Here is a 14513-nt window from a genome sequence, read left to right as displayed (position 1 = left end):
AAAAAAAAAAAAAAGATTACTTTCCCACTCACTGCATGAAAATCTCTTCCCCAAAGCCAACGTGCTCACACTTAGGGACAGTGAGGCGCGACATGTCTGTTCTCTACAGAACTAGCCCTGACCTGCGCCTTGAGAGCGGGCGTGCGCCGGGTCGGGGGTGCACAGTGTGTAGGAGGTCAGGCCATGCCGTTTTGGGATGGCAACCAGCTCAGCTCCACGGCGGCACCCAAGCTAGTGATGAACGGGGTAAAGCTTGTTTCTGCTAGGTTTTCGAGGCAAACGGGGCGGGGCTCCACTTCTGTCCCATTCACTGCTGTGGCCTTTGCTCCTAGCAAGGTGTCTGGCATCTGGAAGTGTCAGGCGACGGTGTGGTGGGGCTCAAAGGCCGGGGTCCACAGCTTAGTGTGGACAGTGTCCTGCGGCCTTGGCTGAGATCCCACCTACAGCACGGCACACTGGACTTACCCACATCACAGCTGGTGAGCTGGGACAGAGAACAGCCACTTGGCTTTGATTCTGATTCTCTTGGTGGGGCAGGGAAATTCTAAGAGTGGCAAAAGCTACCCTAGCAGACCACCGTTCACTAAGGGCAGACCCTGCTCATGAGCAGCTAGCGAGCTGTCAGGAAATCCAGCCGCCCCATCCCAGGCTGGAGGCCTTGACAGGGATCCTGAAACCGGCGGTACTGGGACTAACCAGCATATCCGAAATGAAAGAATCACCAACAGGAATGGAAAATTCTTTGTAATATGGAAGTTGTAAAGTCAAGTGTTTTAACGGGATTACCTTAGAAACAAGAGGACTGCTTTTTAAAGACACAAGATCCCGCTGCCTTGACAATTCTGTTATCAGAAAGATAGTGGTTTTGATACAAAATAGTAAGAAACTGTAGAATTGCAGGACCCATAATCCTTACAAGGAAGATTTAGAGTGCTGTGTGTCCGTCACTCATGAGCACCAAACAGATATTATCTCAATTCGTCCTGGCAACCATCACTGTCCCTACTTAGCAGTCTCAGAGAGGAGACTCAACTCACGCAGGGGCCAAGAGCTGGACCACGGCCAACCAGGTCTCCCCACCGCGACCCCAGCAATGCCTCTCCCCGCCACGCCACCCCGCCTGACCCTAGTGTCCAGGTCTGCCGTGGTGGCCTCCAAGGAAACAGGACAAAACAGCCTCGCTGCCAACTGCGGGGGCAGCAGAACGACACAGTGGTTGAGCACAGACTCTGGTGCCGGATGGCGGGGGTTCATATCCCAGTTCTCCCACACCTCCCTGCTTTGCTCCGGGTTCCTGGGCCTCCTGAGCTGGTCTCCTCTGCTGTGGAGTAACAGTGAGACTGCTCATCTGCACAGATTCCTTCTGTGCTGGACACGGTTCCAACTTTCCAGCTACTCCCGTAGGAGTTCGTTTAGTGGAAACAACAGGATCTTGCTCAGACTGATAGTGAGGAAGAAATGGAAATACCTGTGCAGGGCCCAAGCCCGGCCTGGTGCGGGAGAGGCATCAATAAATGCAGCTTGAGTTCAGAAGCAGCTGGTCTGTGGCTCACTCAGCCTGGCTTCCTGCTGGATCTTCACAGTGCTGGGCTACGTTCCTGGAGAGAACCGAACTCCAGGCTGCGCCGATGCCTGTGGTCCACCAGGGCAGAGCAGCGGCCCATCAGGATGCTTCGGAGGTGGATGCGTCTGAGTTCCATGACATCGGGGACATGGCCCCACTCCTGTTCTGGAGGTCCCGGGCCTGCTGAACCTCTTGTACCAGGTCGGCCACCAGGTTCATCTGGCAGGCCCTGAGAGCCGCCACCAGGCAGGCCACCGTTGCGTTCTCCCTCTCCGTGTTCTTCCAGACTCTCAGTGACTCCCGCACGCGCTCTGTCAGGTTGCGGGGGTATCTGTCCTCGATGCCGTCGATCTTGGCGTCTGAGACTTTGAGCTGACGAGCCAGCCTTCTCCAGTCTTTCCCCACATTATCACATATGACGTTAAATGCTGCACACAGGTCTGAGAAGGAAAGAACAGAGCGGTTTACCGGGGGTTTGGAGACAAGCAACCCCACAACCCTCCCCAGGGCTTTTCAGCACTGACGCCAAGTGCTCAGGGGACAGAGGTACCTACACGAGCTCCTCCGCAGAGGCTAGAGTCGTCTGGCAGCAGAGGGGCTGTCACCAAATGCCCAAGAGTGGCCTGATTACACCTCAGGCAAACCCCCTGCTCTCCAATACTATCCTAGGAGGTGTGGCCCACTGAAGACTCAAGTGCCAAAGGAAGCTGCAGTAGAGCTACCTACTGAGGGCAGGAGACACTGAGGGACGGGCTGGGGAGTTGTTGGAGGGAAGAAAATAGGGTTGATCCCACATCCTGCCCTATAGCAGGTTGAATGATGTCACCTCAAGGGATGTTCATGTGAAACTGCTGAAACCATGAAGGTTAACTTCTTTGGAAAAAGGGTCTTTGCAAAGGTAAGCTGAAGGTCTTGAGAGATCATCCTGGATGACCTGGATGCACCAGTGACAGGCATCCTTGTAGGAGACACACAGGGAAGGCTGTGTGAGCCTGGAGTGAAGCGGCCACAAGTCAAAGAATGCCTGGAGCCACCACAAAGACGGAAGAGACGTGGAAGGACCCTCCCCAACAGCATTCTGAGGGTGTGCGGGTCGGTGGCACCCTGCTTGTTCAGCTTTCTGGCCTCCAGACTGAGGGGATAGATTTCTGTTGCTTTAGGCCACCAGATTTGTGATCATTTGTTATGGCGATCACAGGAAACTAGTAGGCACTCCAATTGTTATTTTGAAAGCTGCCCCGACTGACCACCAGTCTTCAGTCCCTGGCTACCATACTCCTCATCTGCTGACATCACCACTGAGATCAGGGAGCTGGTCACAAGACCATAAAAGGCCGTTTCTGGAACATGAAGAGAGGAAAGGAGAGGCAGGACAGGGTGCTGCTTGGACTGCTCCTGGCAATTCTGAGACACCATTAGCAGATGTACCAGCTCCTGCAGCTCTGACAGCCGTGTGGGCTGGGCACCGTGTTACAACTGTACAGATGAGGAAACTCAGGCCCAGGGAAGCTGATGGACATTCCTGAGATTGTGTAGCTAACCGATGGCAGAGCCATGTTCTGAAACCCTGACAGTGCGGTGCCAAAGTCCACCCTTAACCACTATGCTGAACTTCTGGGAAGGAGGGAGGCAGATCACCTACTACCAACCTGCCTACACCCACTGTTCACGTTCTAGTGTACTTCTTCCAGCACACAGTTAACTACGTGACGACACAAACCAAGCACACATACATCTCAAATGTCAGCTACGTTTCGTGGACCGCCTTTAAAATGCAATTTATCAGTGTTTTTCCAGACATTAAATATCCATGAATCCCGTCCTGTTTTGCTTGTTCAGCACTTTCGTTTTTTTAAAATCTGGACTTGACTGTTTTCAGGCAGAGCTGTTTTGTCCATCCCGCCCTGAACAGGCACTAGTCCTTATAGAGTGAAACCCATGGTGTCACATTGATGCCCTGATTCGTGACCCAATGGTGGATTCCAGGCCACAGTTTGAAAGCCTCTGAGAGGCGTCCCCAGTGCACTCCCAAGCCTCTCCCGCCTCTGAGAACAAGGGGGTAGGGCTGAGAAACTGCTGTACTCAGGGTTTCTCATTTTTATCCTGGAAGCTGCCGCAAGCCACAGGCGAGGGTGGAGAGGGAGTGACCGAGAGCAGGACAGGAAGCCACTCCACCATGAACTTGACCAGAGTGGCAGTGCAGGGGCTACCACCACCCATCCGGAGGCCGGACTGCTCGGTCCAAGCCTAGCTCTGTTAGTTGCGCATTTCCGCAAGCCGCTTGACCTGTGAGCCACAGTCCTGTCCTCCGTAAAATGCGAACAGTGACAGGTAACAGTACCTCAGCCACAGGGCTACTGCGAAAATTATATCTGGCAGTTAGAGGGGTAAGCGGCACACTGTAAGCCCCTGGGTAAGAGTTACTGAATGACAGTATTACTCTCAGACAGCCGAGAAGGGCATTCCCTGGATATATTCCGAGACAGAAGGGAAATGATGCGAGCAGGCTCACCCAACCTCTGCCCCTCCCCCGCACCTTCTCTGACTCCTCCTCACTTTTTCTTCAGTGAGTTTTCTAATTTACCCGGGCAGAAAGGGGTGGAAGAAAAAGAACTGAGCGTGTCCAGGCCCTGCAACCTTGAGTAAGTGAACTTTTCTGCGTTTTTGGCTCTCCCATCTGCAAAGACAGGGCTGAACGGAGAAAACCCACGCAAATCAAACCCGGCAAAGGGGGGCAAAGGGGAGGCGTCTAGAGGCCAACGGGAGGAGCCTCGCAGCACCTACACCCGGACGACCAGGCCCTGGCTCCCTCGGCCCGACCCGGAGCCCACCTTCTTCCCCAGGCGCGGCCCCGGCCGCCACCCCCGCCTCGAAGTCGTCGAGGCGCCGCAGCAGGTCGTGGCGCCGCAGGGAGGCGAGCAGCTCGCGCAGGAGGTCGGTGTGCCCGGGCTCCAGGTCGTTCTGCTCCAGCAGCACGGAGAAGAGGTCCAGGCCGCTCTGCACGCGCTCCAGCTTGCGCTTGCCTACGCGCCCGAGGCATAGGAACTTGAGCTCGGTCAGCTCGCTGCTCGACAGGCTGGACGACACCGAGTGCAGCAGCACCAGGAACGGGTCCATGGCGGGGCCTGCAGGCGGCCGGGGCTGTGGCCTGGCCGGTCGCGCGCCCGCTGTCTTCGGCTCTCTGGCCCTGGCCACGTATCGCCGCTTGCCCAACAGCCCAAAGTTCCACCCTCGGCCGTGCACTCCGGTGCCGGATCCCCTACCGGAAGTCGACCAGGGCGCCTTTTGGACTGTTATCTCGCGAAAACTCCAGGAACCGCGCATGCGCCCCGAGCGAAGCCGTAGCCGTTTCCGCCCTGGCTGGCGGCGCAGCGGCCGGGCGTGGCGTCTGCGCTTGCGCCCGGCGGATCGTCTCTTTTCCGGGTGGGAGGTGGGGTCTTGGGTGTCCAGAGACTGTGCCGCCGGCCCAGCTCTCTGCGGTGAGGGCGGTCGCGCCTCTGCAGAGTCCACCTGCTTGCAAAGCGCAGTGCGGCCCTACTGTGTGCAGGGCAGGGTCGGGCCGGGGAGGGTGCAGCCCGAACGTCACGTGACCTCACACCTGTTGGTGACAAGCGTTACTTATGCATTAACGTTTAGGGACAAACGTGGAAAATGCGTTCTTTGGTGCCCCTGGGGACCTCTTGTGTGTGCAGAAAACACTACTCAGAAGTTTATTTGTGTTTAAAAATGTGATTTAAATAATACATGATTTCCAAAGTAACAATCTTTTATTAAATCAACATTATTGAGCGCCTACTGTGTCAGGTAGTAGGGGCTGGGGACAAATTAGCGAAGTTCGAGGGTCCCTGCGTGCCTGGAGTTTACATCATAAGTACAAAAGCGACACGCTCCAGAAGATAAGGTCGTGGTGGGCATGGTGGCTTAGCCTGCAATGCCTGCACTTTGGGAGGCTGAGGCAGGATTGATTGAGCCCAGGAGTTCGAGACCAGCCTGGGTAACATAGCAAGACCCCATCTCTATTAAAAAAATAAAAATAAGGAAATCATACAGTATGCCAGAAATTCAGAAGAGCCAGGGGAAAGGGAGTCTGTTCACGGGGTGGGCGTATGGAGGGTGGGGGGCCGGGTGGTCTGATGGGGTCTCTGTAAAGGTGCAGGTGGAGGCTGGGAGGAGCCAGGTACCTAGGTGTGGGGGGAAGAGTTGGGCACAGGGAGAACAGAAGAGCAGAGCACAGGGGAGGGCTGGGGTTCCAGGAGCAGTGAGGCCGTGGGTCTGGAGGTGAGGAGGGGGTGCAGATTAGGAGAGCCCTCACCAGCCAACAAGGACCCAGCTTTACTACAGGGTGGGGCAGGGGGTGATGCCAGTTGAGTTTGTTTTTTTAAATTGAGATATAATTCACATACCATACAATTCACCCTTTTAAAGTTACACTTCAGTGGTTTTCAATGTGGTCACAAGGTTGTGCAACCCTTACTGCTGTCTAACTTTAGGACATTTTCATCACACCAAGAAGAAACCCGTTAGCATTTACTCCTCCCCTCCCCCACCAACCACGAATCTCCTTTTTTCTTCTTTTTTTCAGACAGAGTCTCGATCTATGGCTCAGGCTGGAGTGCAGTGGCACCATCTGGGCCCACTGCAACCTCTACCTTCCGGGTTCAAACAATTCTCCTGCTTCAGCCTCCCGAGTAGCTGGGACTATAGGCGTGCACCACCACACCCAGCTAATTTTTGTATTTTTAGTAGAGACGGGGCTTCACCCTGTTGGCCAGGCAAGCTTTGAACTCCTAACCTCGTAATCTGCCTGCCTGAGCCTCCCAAAGTGCTGGGATTACAGGCTTGAGCCACCGTGCCTGGCATTCCTTTTTCCTTATTGTGATAAAATGTACATAGAATAGCATTGACCATCTTAACCATTTTTAAGTGAACAAGTCAGTGGCGTTAAGTCCATTCACATGGTCGAAACCACCACTACCACCCATCTCCAGAGCCCTCTTCATCTTGCAAAGCGGAAACTGTACTCGTTAAGCAATGCCCTATTCCCCTCCCGTAGCCCCTGGACCCCCGTTCTACTTTCTGTCTCTATGAATTCGATGACTCTAGGGGCCTCATGTAAGTGGAATCCTGCAGTATTCTGTCTGTTTGTGACTGGCTTGTTATTATTTTATCTTTAAACATTTTTTTTTTTTTTTTTTTTGAGACGGAGTCTCCCTCTGTCGCCCAGGCTGGAGTGCAGCAGCACGATCTTGGCTCATTGCAACCCCTGTTCTCCCAGGTTTAAGCCATTCTTCTGCCTCAGCTTCCCCAGTAGCTGAAATTAAAAGCACTCACCACCACGCCTGGCTAATTTTTGTATTTTTAGTAGAGACAGAGTTTCACCATATTGGCCAGGCTGGTCTCGAACTCCTGACCTCAAGTGATCCACCCACCTTGGTCTCCCAAAGTGCTGGGATTACAGGCCTGAGCCACCATGCCCAGCCTATGTTATATTTTTTAGAGACAGGGTCTTGCTCTGTTGCCCAGGCTGGAGTGCAGTGGTGCAATCATCACTTACTGCAGCCTCAAACTCCTGGGCTCAAGTGAGCCTCCTGCTTCAGCCTCCTGAGTAGCTGGGACTACAAGTGTATGCTGGCTTATTTTACTGAGCATAAGGTCTTCAGAGGCTCATCCATACAGTAGCATGTGTCAGCATTTCCTGCCTTTTTAAGGCTGAATTATATTCCATTATATGGATAGAACACATTTTGTTGATCTGTTCATCCATGGAGAGACACTTGGATTGCTTCTGTGTTTTAGTTGTTTGAATGATGCAGCTATGAGCATGAGTGTGCAAATATCTGTTCTAGTCCCTGCTTTCACTTCTTCTGGGGATACATCCAGATGTGGAATTGCTGGATTATGTGCTAATTCCATGTTTAATATTTGTTTAGAAATCACCAAACTCTTTTCACAGTGGCTGTACCACTTGACATCTCTACCAGCAAGGATCCCAGTCAATTCTTTCAATTATTTCCCTTTCAATTCTTACTACTTTCTGTTTTTTTTTTTTTTTCCTCCTCTTTGAGACAGGCTCTCACTGTTACCCAGGCTGGAGTGCAGTGGCATAATCATGGCTCACCACAGCCTCAACCTTCTGGGTTCAAGTGATCCTCATGTATCAGCCTCCCAAGTAGCTGGGACTACAGGTGTGTACCACCACACCCAGCTATTTCTTTTTTTTCTTTTTGAAAAAAGCCTTGCTCTGTCACCCAGGCTGGAGTATAGTGGCATGATCTCAGCTCACTGCAACCTCTGCCTCCCGGACTCAAGTGATTCTTGTGCCTCAGCCTCCTGAATAGCCGGGATTACACGCATGCGCCACCATACCTGGCTAATATCTGTATTTTTAGTAGAGATGGGGTTTCACCATGTTGCCTAGGCTGGTCTCGAACTCCTGACCTCATGTGATCCACCCACCTTGGCCTCCCAACATGCATGAGCTACCACGTGAGCCACCATGCTTGGCCCACACCCAGCTCATTTTTACATTTTTTGTAGAGATGGGGAGGTGGTCTCACTATGTTGCCCAGGCTGGTCTCAAACTCCTGGGCTCAAGTGAACCGCCTACCTCAGCCTCCCAAAGTGCTGGCTCACAGGTACAAGCCACCATGCCTGGCCCCTTTTTTTTTTTGTGACGGTAGCCATCCTAACAGGTGTAAGATGGTGTCTCGCGGTTCTGATTTGCATTTCCTGAAAGACTCATGATGTTGAGCATCTTTTCATGGGTCTATCAGCCATTTATATATTTTCTTTGGAGAAATGTCTTTCCAAGTCCTCTGTCCATTTTTAATCGGATTGTTTGTTTTTTTGGTTGTTGTTGAGTTATATGAGTTTTTATGTATTCCAGATATTAGTCCCTTATCACATATGTGATTTGTAAGTATTTTCTCCCATTTTGTGAGCTGCCTTTTCAGTCCATTGATAGTAATCTGTGATGTGCAAAAATGCTTAGTTTAAAAAAATCCAGCTGAATTTGAATCGCAAAAATGCTTATTTTATTTTATTTTATTTTTTGGAGACAGTCTTGCTCTGTCGCACAGACTGGAGTGCAGTGGCATGATCTCAGCTCACTGCAACCTGCACCTCCCAGCTTCAAGTAATTCTTGTGCCTCAGCCTCACAAGTAGCTGGGAGTACAGGCGGGCACCACCACACCTGGCTAATTTTTGTATTTTTAGTAGAGCCAGGATTTCATCACGTTGGCCAGGCGGGTCTTGAGCTTTTGACCTCAAGTGATCTTCCTGCCTTGGCCTTCCAAAGTGCTGGGATCAAAGGCGTCAGCCACCTTGCCTGGCCAAAAAAAAAAAAAAGTGCTTAATTTTGATGAAGTCCTGTTTATGTATTTTTTCTTTCACTAAGCATTGTGCCTTATCTAATAAAAAGAAAGAGGCCGGTAGGGTGTCAATGCAATCAGCAGGAAAACAGCGACGGAGGTGGATCATGAGGATCAACGGTGAACCAGCCTGGCCAACATCAGTGAAATGTCTACTAAAAAGCCAGCTGGGTGCAGTGGTGCTCAGTTCAGCTACTGAAAGACAGGAGAATTTGAACTTGGGGCAGAGGGTTCACGCAGTGAGCCGAAACGTCCACCACTACACTGGGCGACAGGTGGACAATCGAGGAAAAATGCGGAAAAGAAGGAAGAAGAGAAAGAAGAAAGAAAAGAAAAGAGAAACGGTATCTTAATACTTGCTTTAATGAGCTCGGTCATCTTATTACAGGGATGATGAGGTCCAGAATCCTTTTTGCTTTCTTTCTTTTTTTTTTTTTTTAAAAGTCTGGTCTTACCAATGTTTCCCAGGCTGGAATGCAGTGGCATGATTATGGCTCACTGCAGCCTTGACCTCCCAGGCTCAAGCAATCCTCCCACCTCAGTCTCCTGAATAGCTGGGACCACAGGCACAAACCACCATGCCCAGCTATTTTGTTGTTGTTGTTGTTTTTGTTTTTGAGGCAGAGTTTCGCTCTCTTCATCCAGGCTGAAGTGCAACGGCGTGATCTCGGCTCACTGCAACCTCCACCTCTGGAGTTCAGGTGATTCTCCTGCCTCAGCCTCCCGGGTAGCTGGGACTACAGGCGCCCCCCACCACGCCTGGTTAATTTTTGTATTTTTAGTAAAGATGGGGTTTCACCATGTTAGCCAGGCTGGTCTCGAGCTCCTGACCTCAGGCAATCTGCCCACCTCGGCCTCCCAAAGTGCTGGGATTACAGGCATGAGTCACCGCACCTGGGGCTAATTTTAAAATTATTTGTAGAGATGAGGTCTCACTCTGTCGCCCAGGCTGGTCTCAAACACCTGGGCTGAAGTGATATTCTCATCTCGGCCTCCCTAAGTGCTGGGGTTAGAGGAATGAGGCACCTCATCTAGCTAATTTATGTTTTACATCGTTTGTCGAGGCGGGTCTCCCAGTGTGGCCAGGCTGGTTTTGAACTCCTGGACTTGAGATTTGCCCACCTTGGCCTTTCAAAGTGTTGGGATTACAGGCGTGAGCCCCCATGCGGGGTCCTGCTTCCTTTTCCTTTATGTTGTCTCAGTGTCTTTGGGTTTTTTCTCTCTCTCTTTTCCCGTTCATTTTGGTCTTTTTATTTTTTTTTTGAGATGGAGTCTTGTTCTGTCACCCAGGCTGGAGTGCAGTGGCTCTATCTCAGCTCACTGCAAGCTCCGCCTCCTGGGTTCATGCCATTCTCCTGCCTCAGCCTCCCAAGTAGCTGGGACCACAGGTGCCTGCCATCACGCCTGGCTTTTTTTTTTGTATTTTTTAGTAGAGACGGGGTCTCACCGTGTTAGCCAGGATGGTCTCGATCTTCTGACCTTGTGATCCGCCTGCTTCGGCCTCCCAAAGTGCTGAGATTACAGGTGTGAGCCAGCACACCCGGCCCATTTTGGTCTTTGTCGTTAACACCCAAGGCTATTCTAAATATGTGGGCATCCTTGGCTCTCCTTGGGGGTCGTATTTTTTCCGAAAAAAGAGACTGTTTCCTGAGGGGGAGGGCTATGTGGTAGACAGAATACCCCCAGATGTCCACAGAATACCCCAGATGTCCATATCCCCACCGGCCCTCACCGTGATCCCCAGATCTGCAGCTGTGTTCGTCTGCATGGCAAAAGAGACTTTAAGATGCCATGAAGAGATCGGGTGCAGTGGTTCACGCCTATAATTTCAGTAATTTGGAGGGCCGAGGTGGGCGAATGACCTGAGGTCAGGAGTTCAAGATCAGCCTGGTCAATGTGCTGAAACCCCGTCTCTACTAAAATACAAAAATTAGCTGGACGTGGTGGCCCATGCCTATAATCCCAGCTACTTGGGAGGCTGAGGCAGGAGAATCCCTTGAACCTGAGAGGTAGAAGTTGCAGTGAGCCGAGACTGCTCCATTGCACTCTAGCCTGGGTGATGAGACTGAAACTCCATCTCAAAAAACAAAAACAAAAACAAAAACAAAAGCAAAAAAACCAAAACCAAAACAAAACAAAAAACCACGCCATGAAGATTAAGCACTTTGAGATGGGGAGATTGTCTTAGTTTATCCCCGCAGACCCAGTCTAATCATGAATCCTCATAAAAGAAGAACCAGAGAAGAGGCAGCGCAGAGACGTGGCCAGGAAGGGGTCACAGACAGGAAGACAAGGGTTTCTGGACGCTGCAGAAGGCACAATGGCTTCTCCCCTGGAGCTTCCAGAGGGAGCCGGCCCTGTAGGCACGTCGATTTTAGCCCAGTGAGGCCTGTGCCAGAAACCTGACCTACAGTAAGAGAATACGTTCGTGTTGTTTTGGGCCGCAGAGTTGGTGGTAATTTGCCACCACAGCAAATATTTTAGGTTGGTGCAAACTAATTGTGGTTTTGCACCAACCTAATGGAAAACTAAGGCCGGGCGCGGTGGCTCACACCTGTAATCCCAGCACTTTGGGAGGCCGAGGCGGGCTGATCACAAGGTCAGAAGTTCCAGATCAGCCTGGCCAATATGGTGAAACCCTGTCTCTACTAAAAATACAAAAATTAGCCGGGCGTGGTGGCGGGCGCTTGTAGTCACAGCTACTCAGGAGGCTGAGGCAGGAGAATCACTTGAACCAGGGAGGCGGAGGTTGCAGTGAGCTGAGGTCACACCACTGCACTCCAGCCTGGGTGACAGAGCGAGACTCCATCTCAAAAAAGCACAACACAACACAACAAACACAACACAACAAACACAACACAACAAACACAACACAACACAACACAACACAGCACAGCACAGCACAACACAACACAACAACGCCAGGTGCGGGGCCTTTCCCTTCCCTGAGTGCAGCTCCTGCAGGCAGCCAGCAGAGGGCGGCAGCCACCAACAAGCAAAAGCAGGAGAAAGAATTTATGCTGCAGAGGTTGGAACTGGGTCCGGGTAGTGGCTACAGCCGCTGGGAGAAAGGAGTTTGAGGGGATACTTAGGACGTGCATTGACATTCAGTGTCTGAGTCCTGGCTACAGAAGTGGGTTTTTGTTTTTGGAGACAAATTCTTTCTCTGTCGCCCAGGTTGGGGTACAGTGACATAATCACAGCTCACTGCAGCCTCGATCTCTCAGGCTCAAACCATCCTCCCACCTCAGCCTCCCAAGTAGCTGGGACTACAGGTGCAAGCCACCACACCTGACTAATATTTAGCTTTTTTTTTTTTTTTTTTTTTTTGAGGCCCAGGTCTCGGCTCTGTCGCCGGGCTGGGAGTGCAGTGGCGGATCTCAGCTCACTGCAAGCTCCGCCTCGGTTCCGCCATTCTCCTGCCTCTCAGCCTCCTGAGTAGCTGGGACTTCTGGCTTCCCGCCACCTCGCCTGGCTAGTTTTGTATTTTTAGTAGAGGCGGGGTTTCACCCGTGTTAGCCAGGATGGTCTCGATCTCCTGACCTCGTGATCCGCCCGTCTCGGCCTCCCAAAGTGCTGGGATTACAGGCTTGAGCCACCGCGCAGGGCTATTAGCTTTTTTTTAAAATTTATTTTTTGTAGAGACGGGGTCTTGCCATGTTGCCCAGGTTGATCTCAAACTCTTGAACTCAAGGGATCCTCCCACCTCAGCCTCCCAAAGTGCTGGGATTACAGGTGTGAGCCACTGTGCCCAGCTCCAAAAGTGTGTATTTTTTTGTGGAAGTTGATTGACTGTACACTTTGTGCAATTTTCTCTATGTTTTACTTCAATGAAAATTGTGTAGGGGAGACGGGGAGAAGGGAAGGGAAATAGACAGTAGTAAATACATGACTTGGCAGGGCTGAGGAAATCAGAGTGTCTGCTGAGCCTTTGCCCCATGGCTGCATTCTGGGCAGGCTCCGGCAGGGGCAGCAGACACCATCCCATCTGAGGAAGCCAGATGAAAATGCCTGGGCTATGGTCCTATGTCTCCAGGCATAAGCTGTCTCTTTGCCATTTGCTCTTCTGCCAAGGCTGTGTGAGCGAGTGGGGGTGAACTGCTTGCTGTGAGCATGTCTTCAGGTCAGAAGGCATCAGGTTTACCTTCTACTACCCCCTTACCTCCTCCACCCACCCCCCTGCTAACTTGATCCTGAGGACCATTCAGCTCGAAGGCAAAAAGACTCAGTTGTCAGTCTATTTTCCATCCATCCACCCGTCCACCCATCTATTCATCCATCCACCTATCCATCCATCCATCTACTCACCCATCTACCCATCCATTCATCCATCCACCCATCCATCCACACATCTATCCAACCATTCACCTATACATCCATCCACACATCCATCCATCCACCATCCATCCTTTCACCCATTCATCCATCCACACATCCGTCTGCCCATCCACCATCCATTCATCCAGCATCCATCCCTCTGTCCATCCATCCACACATCCATCCCTTCTCTCCATTCATCTATACATCCACCATCCATCTACCATCTATCCATCCATCCATCCATCCACACATCCATCCATCCATCCATCCATCCATGCGTTCATTCACCCACACATCCACCTCATCCACCATCCATCCATCCATTCACCCAATCCATCCATCCATTCACACATCCATCCACTCAATCCATCCATCCATTCACACATCCATCCATCCATCTATCCACACATCCATCCACCCATCCACCATCCATCCATCCATCCATTCAATGCATCCATTCACCCACACATCCACTCATCCACCATCCATCCATCCATTCACCCAATCCATCCATCCGTCCACCCAATCCATCCATCTATTTACATCCATCCATCCATCCATACGTCCATCCATCCATCCATCCATCCACTCACCCATCCATCCACCATCCATCCATCTACATATTCATCTATCCATCCACACATTTATCCATCCGCCCATCCGCCATCCATCCATCCATCCATCCACCCACCCACACATCCATCCATCAATTCATCCATCCATCCTTCCATCCACCCATCCATCTATCCACCATCCAAACGTTCATCTATCTATCCCCCATCCATCCATCCATCTATTCCTCACTTGCTTCTTCATTAATTCAGCACTTTCTGGTGCCTCCTCTGTGCCTGCCACTGTGCCAGTACTTTCTTCTGGCCAGTTTTCTGGCAAGTGTTAACATTTATCTTCTTTGCTGTGGCTCTTTCAAAACACGGGCAGGTAAATGTTGCCTGACGTGTGAGGACACGTATCACCTGGGGGCAGGGGCACACAAATAACTCCTGGGGGCCTGAAGATGAGTGTGTGTGTGGGACTTGGTGATGTGAGTGCTTTGGGCAGGGCTCTGAGTCCAGCTTTGGGGTGGAGACAGCCCTGCTTCAAGCACATACTTTGGCCAAGCTCTGAATCCCACTGCTGGTTCCAGATCCACAGACAGGGACCTTGGTCTGAGGCTTGTCTAGAAGGGCCCCAGCCTCAGCTGCCCCCATAGCCAGTGGGCAGGCATGTTTGGGAGGGTGGGGAGACTCGGGAAGGGCAG

At 51.5% G+C, this 14513-nt stretch overlaps 1 protein-coding gene across 1 annotated transcript; it reads right to left on the bottom strand.

The window, feature by feature from the left end:
• Window positions 1-727: 727 nt before the first annotated feature.
• Window positions 728-5322, bottom strand: FADD (Fas associated via death domain). The gene is made up of 2 exons (XM_003909417.4): window positions 4396-5322; window positions 728-2004 (listed from the first exon to the last, which is right to left on the bottom strand). The coding sequence occupies exons 1-2, from the start codon at window positions 4886-4888 to the stop codon at window positions 1664-1666; spliced, it is 834 nt and encodes a 277-aa protein (XP_003909466.2). The 5' UTR covers window positions 4889-5322; the 3' UTR covers window positions 728-1663.
• Between the last annotated feature and the right edge of the window lie 9191 nt (window positions 5323-14513).

This window comes from Papio anubis, chromosome 12 (assembly GCF_008728515.1).
Source record: "Papio anubis isolate 15944 chromosome 12, Panubis1.0, whole genome shotgun sequence".
Classification (NCBI taxonomy): domain Eukaryota; kingdom Metazoa; phylum Chordata; class Mammalia; order Primates; family Cercopithecidae; genus Papio; species Papio anubis.
This window is presented reverse-complemented; position numbering and strand designations above follow the sequence as displayed.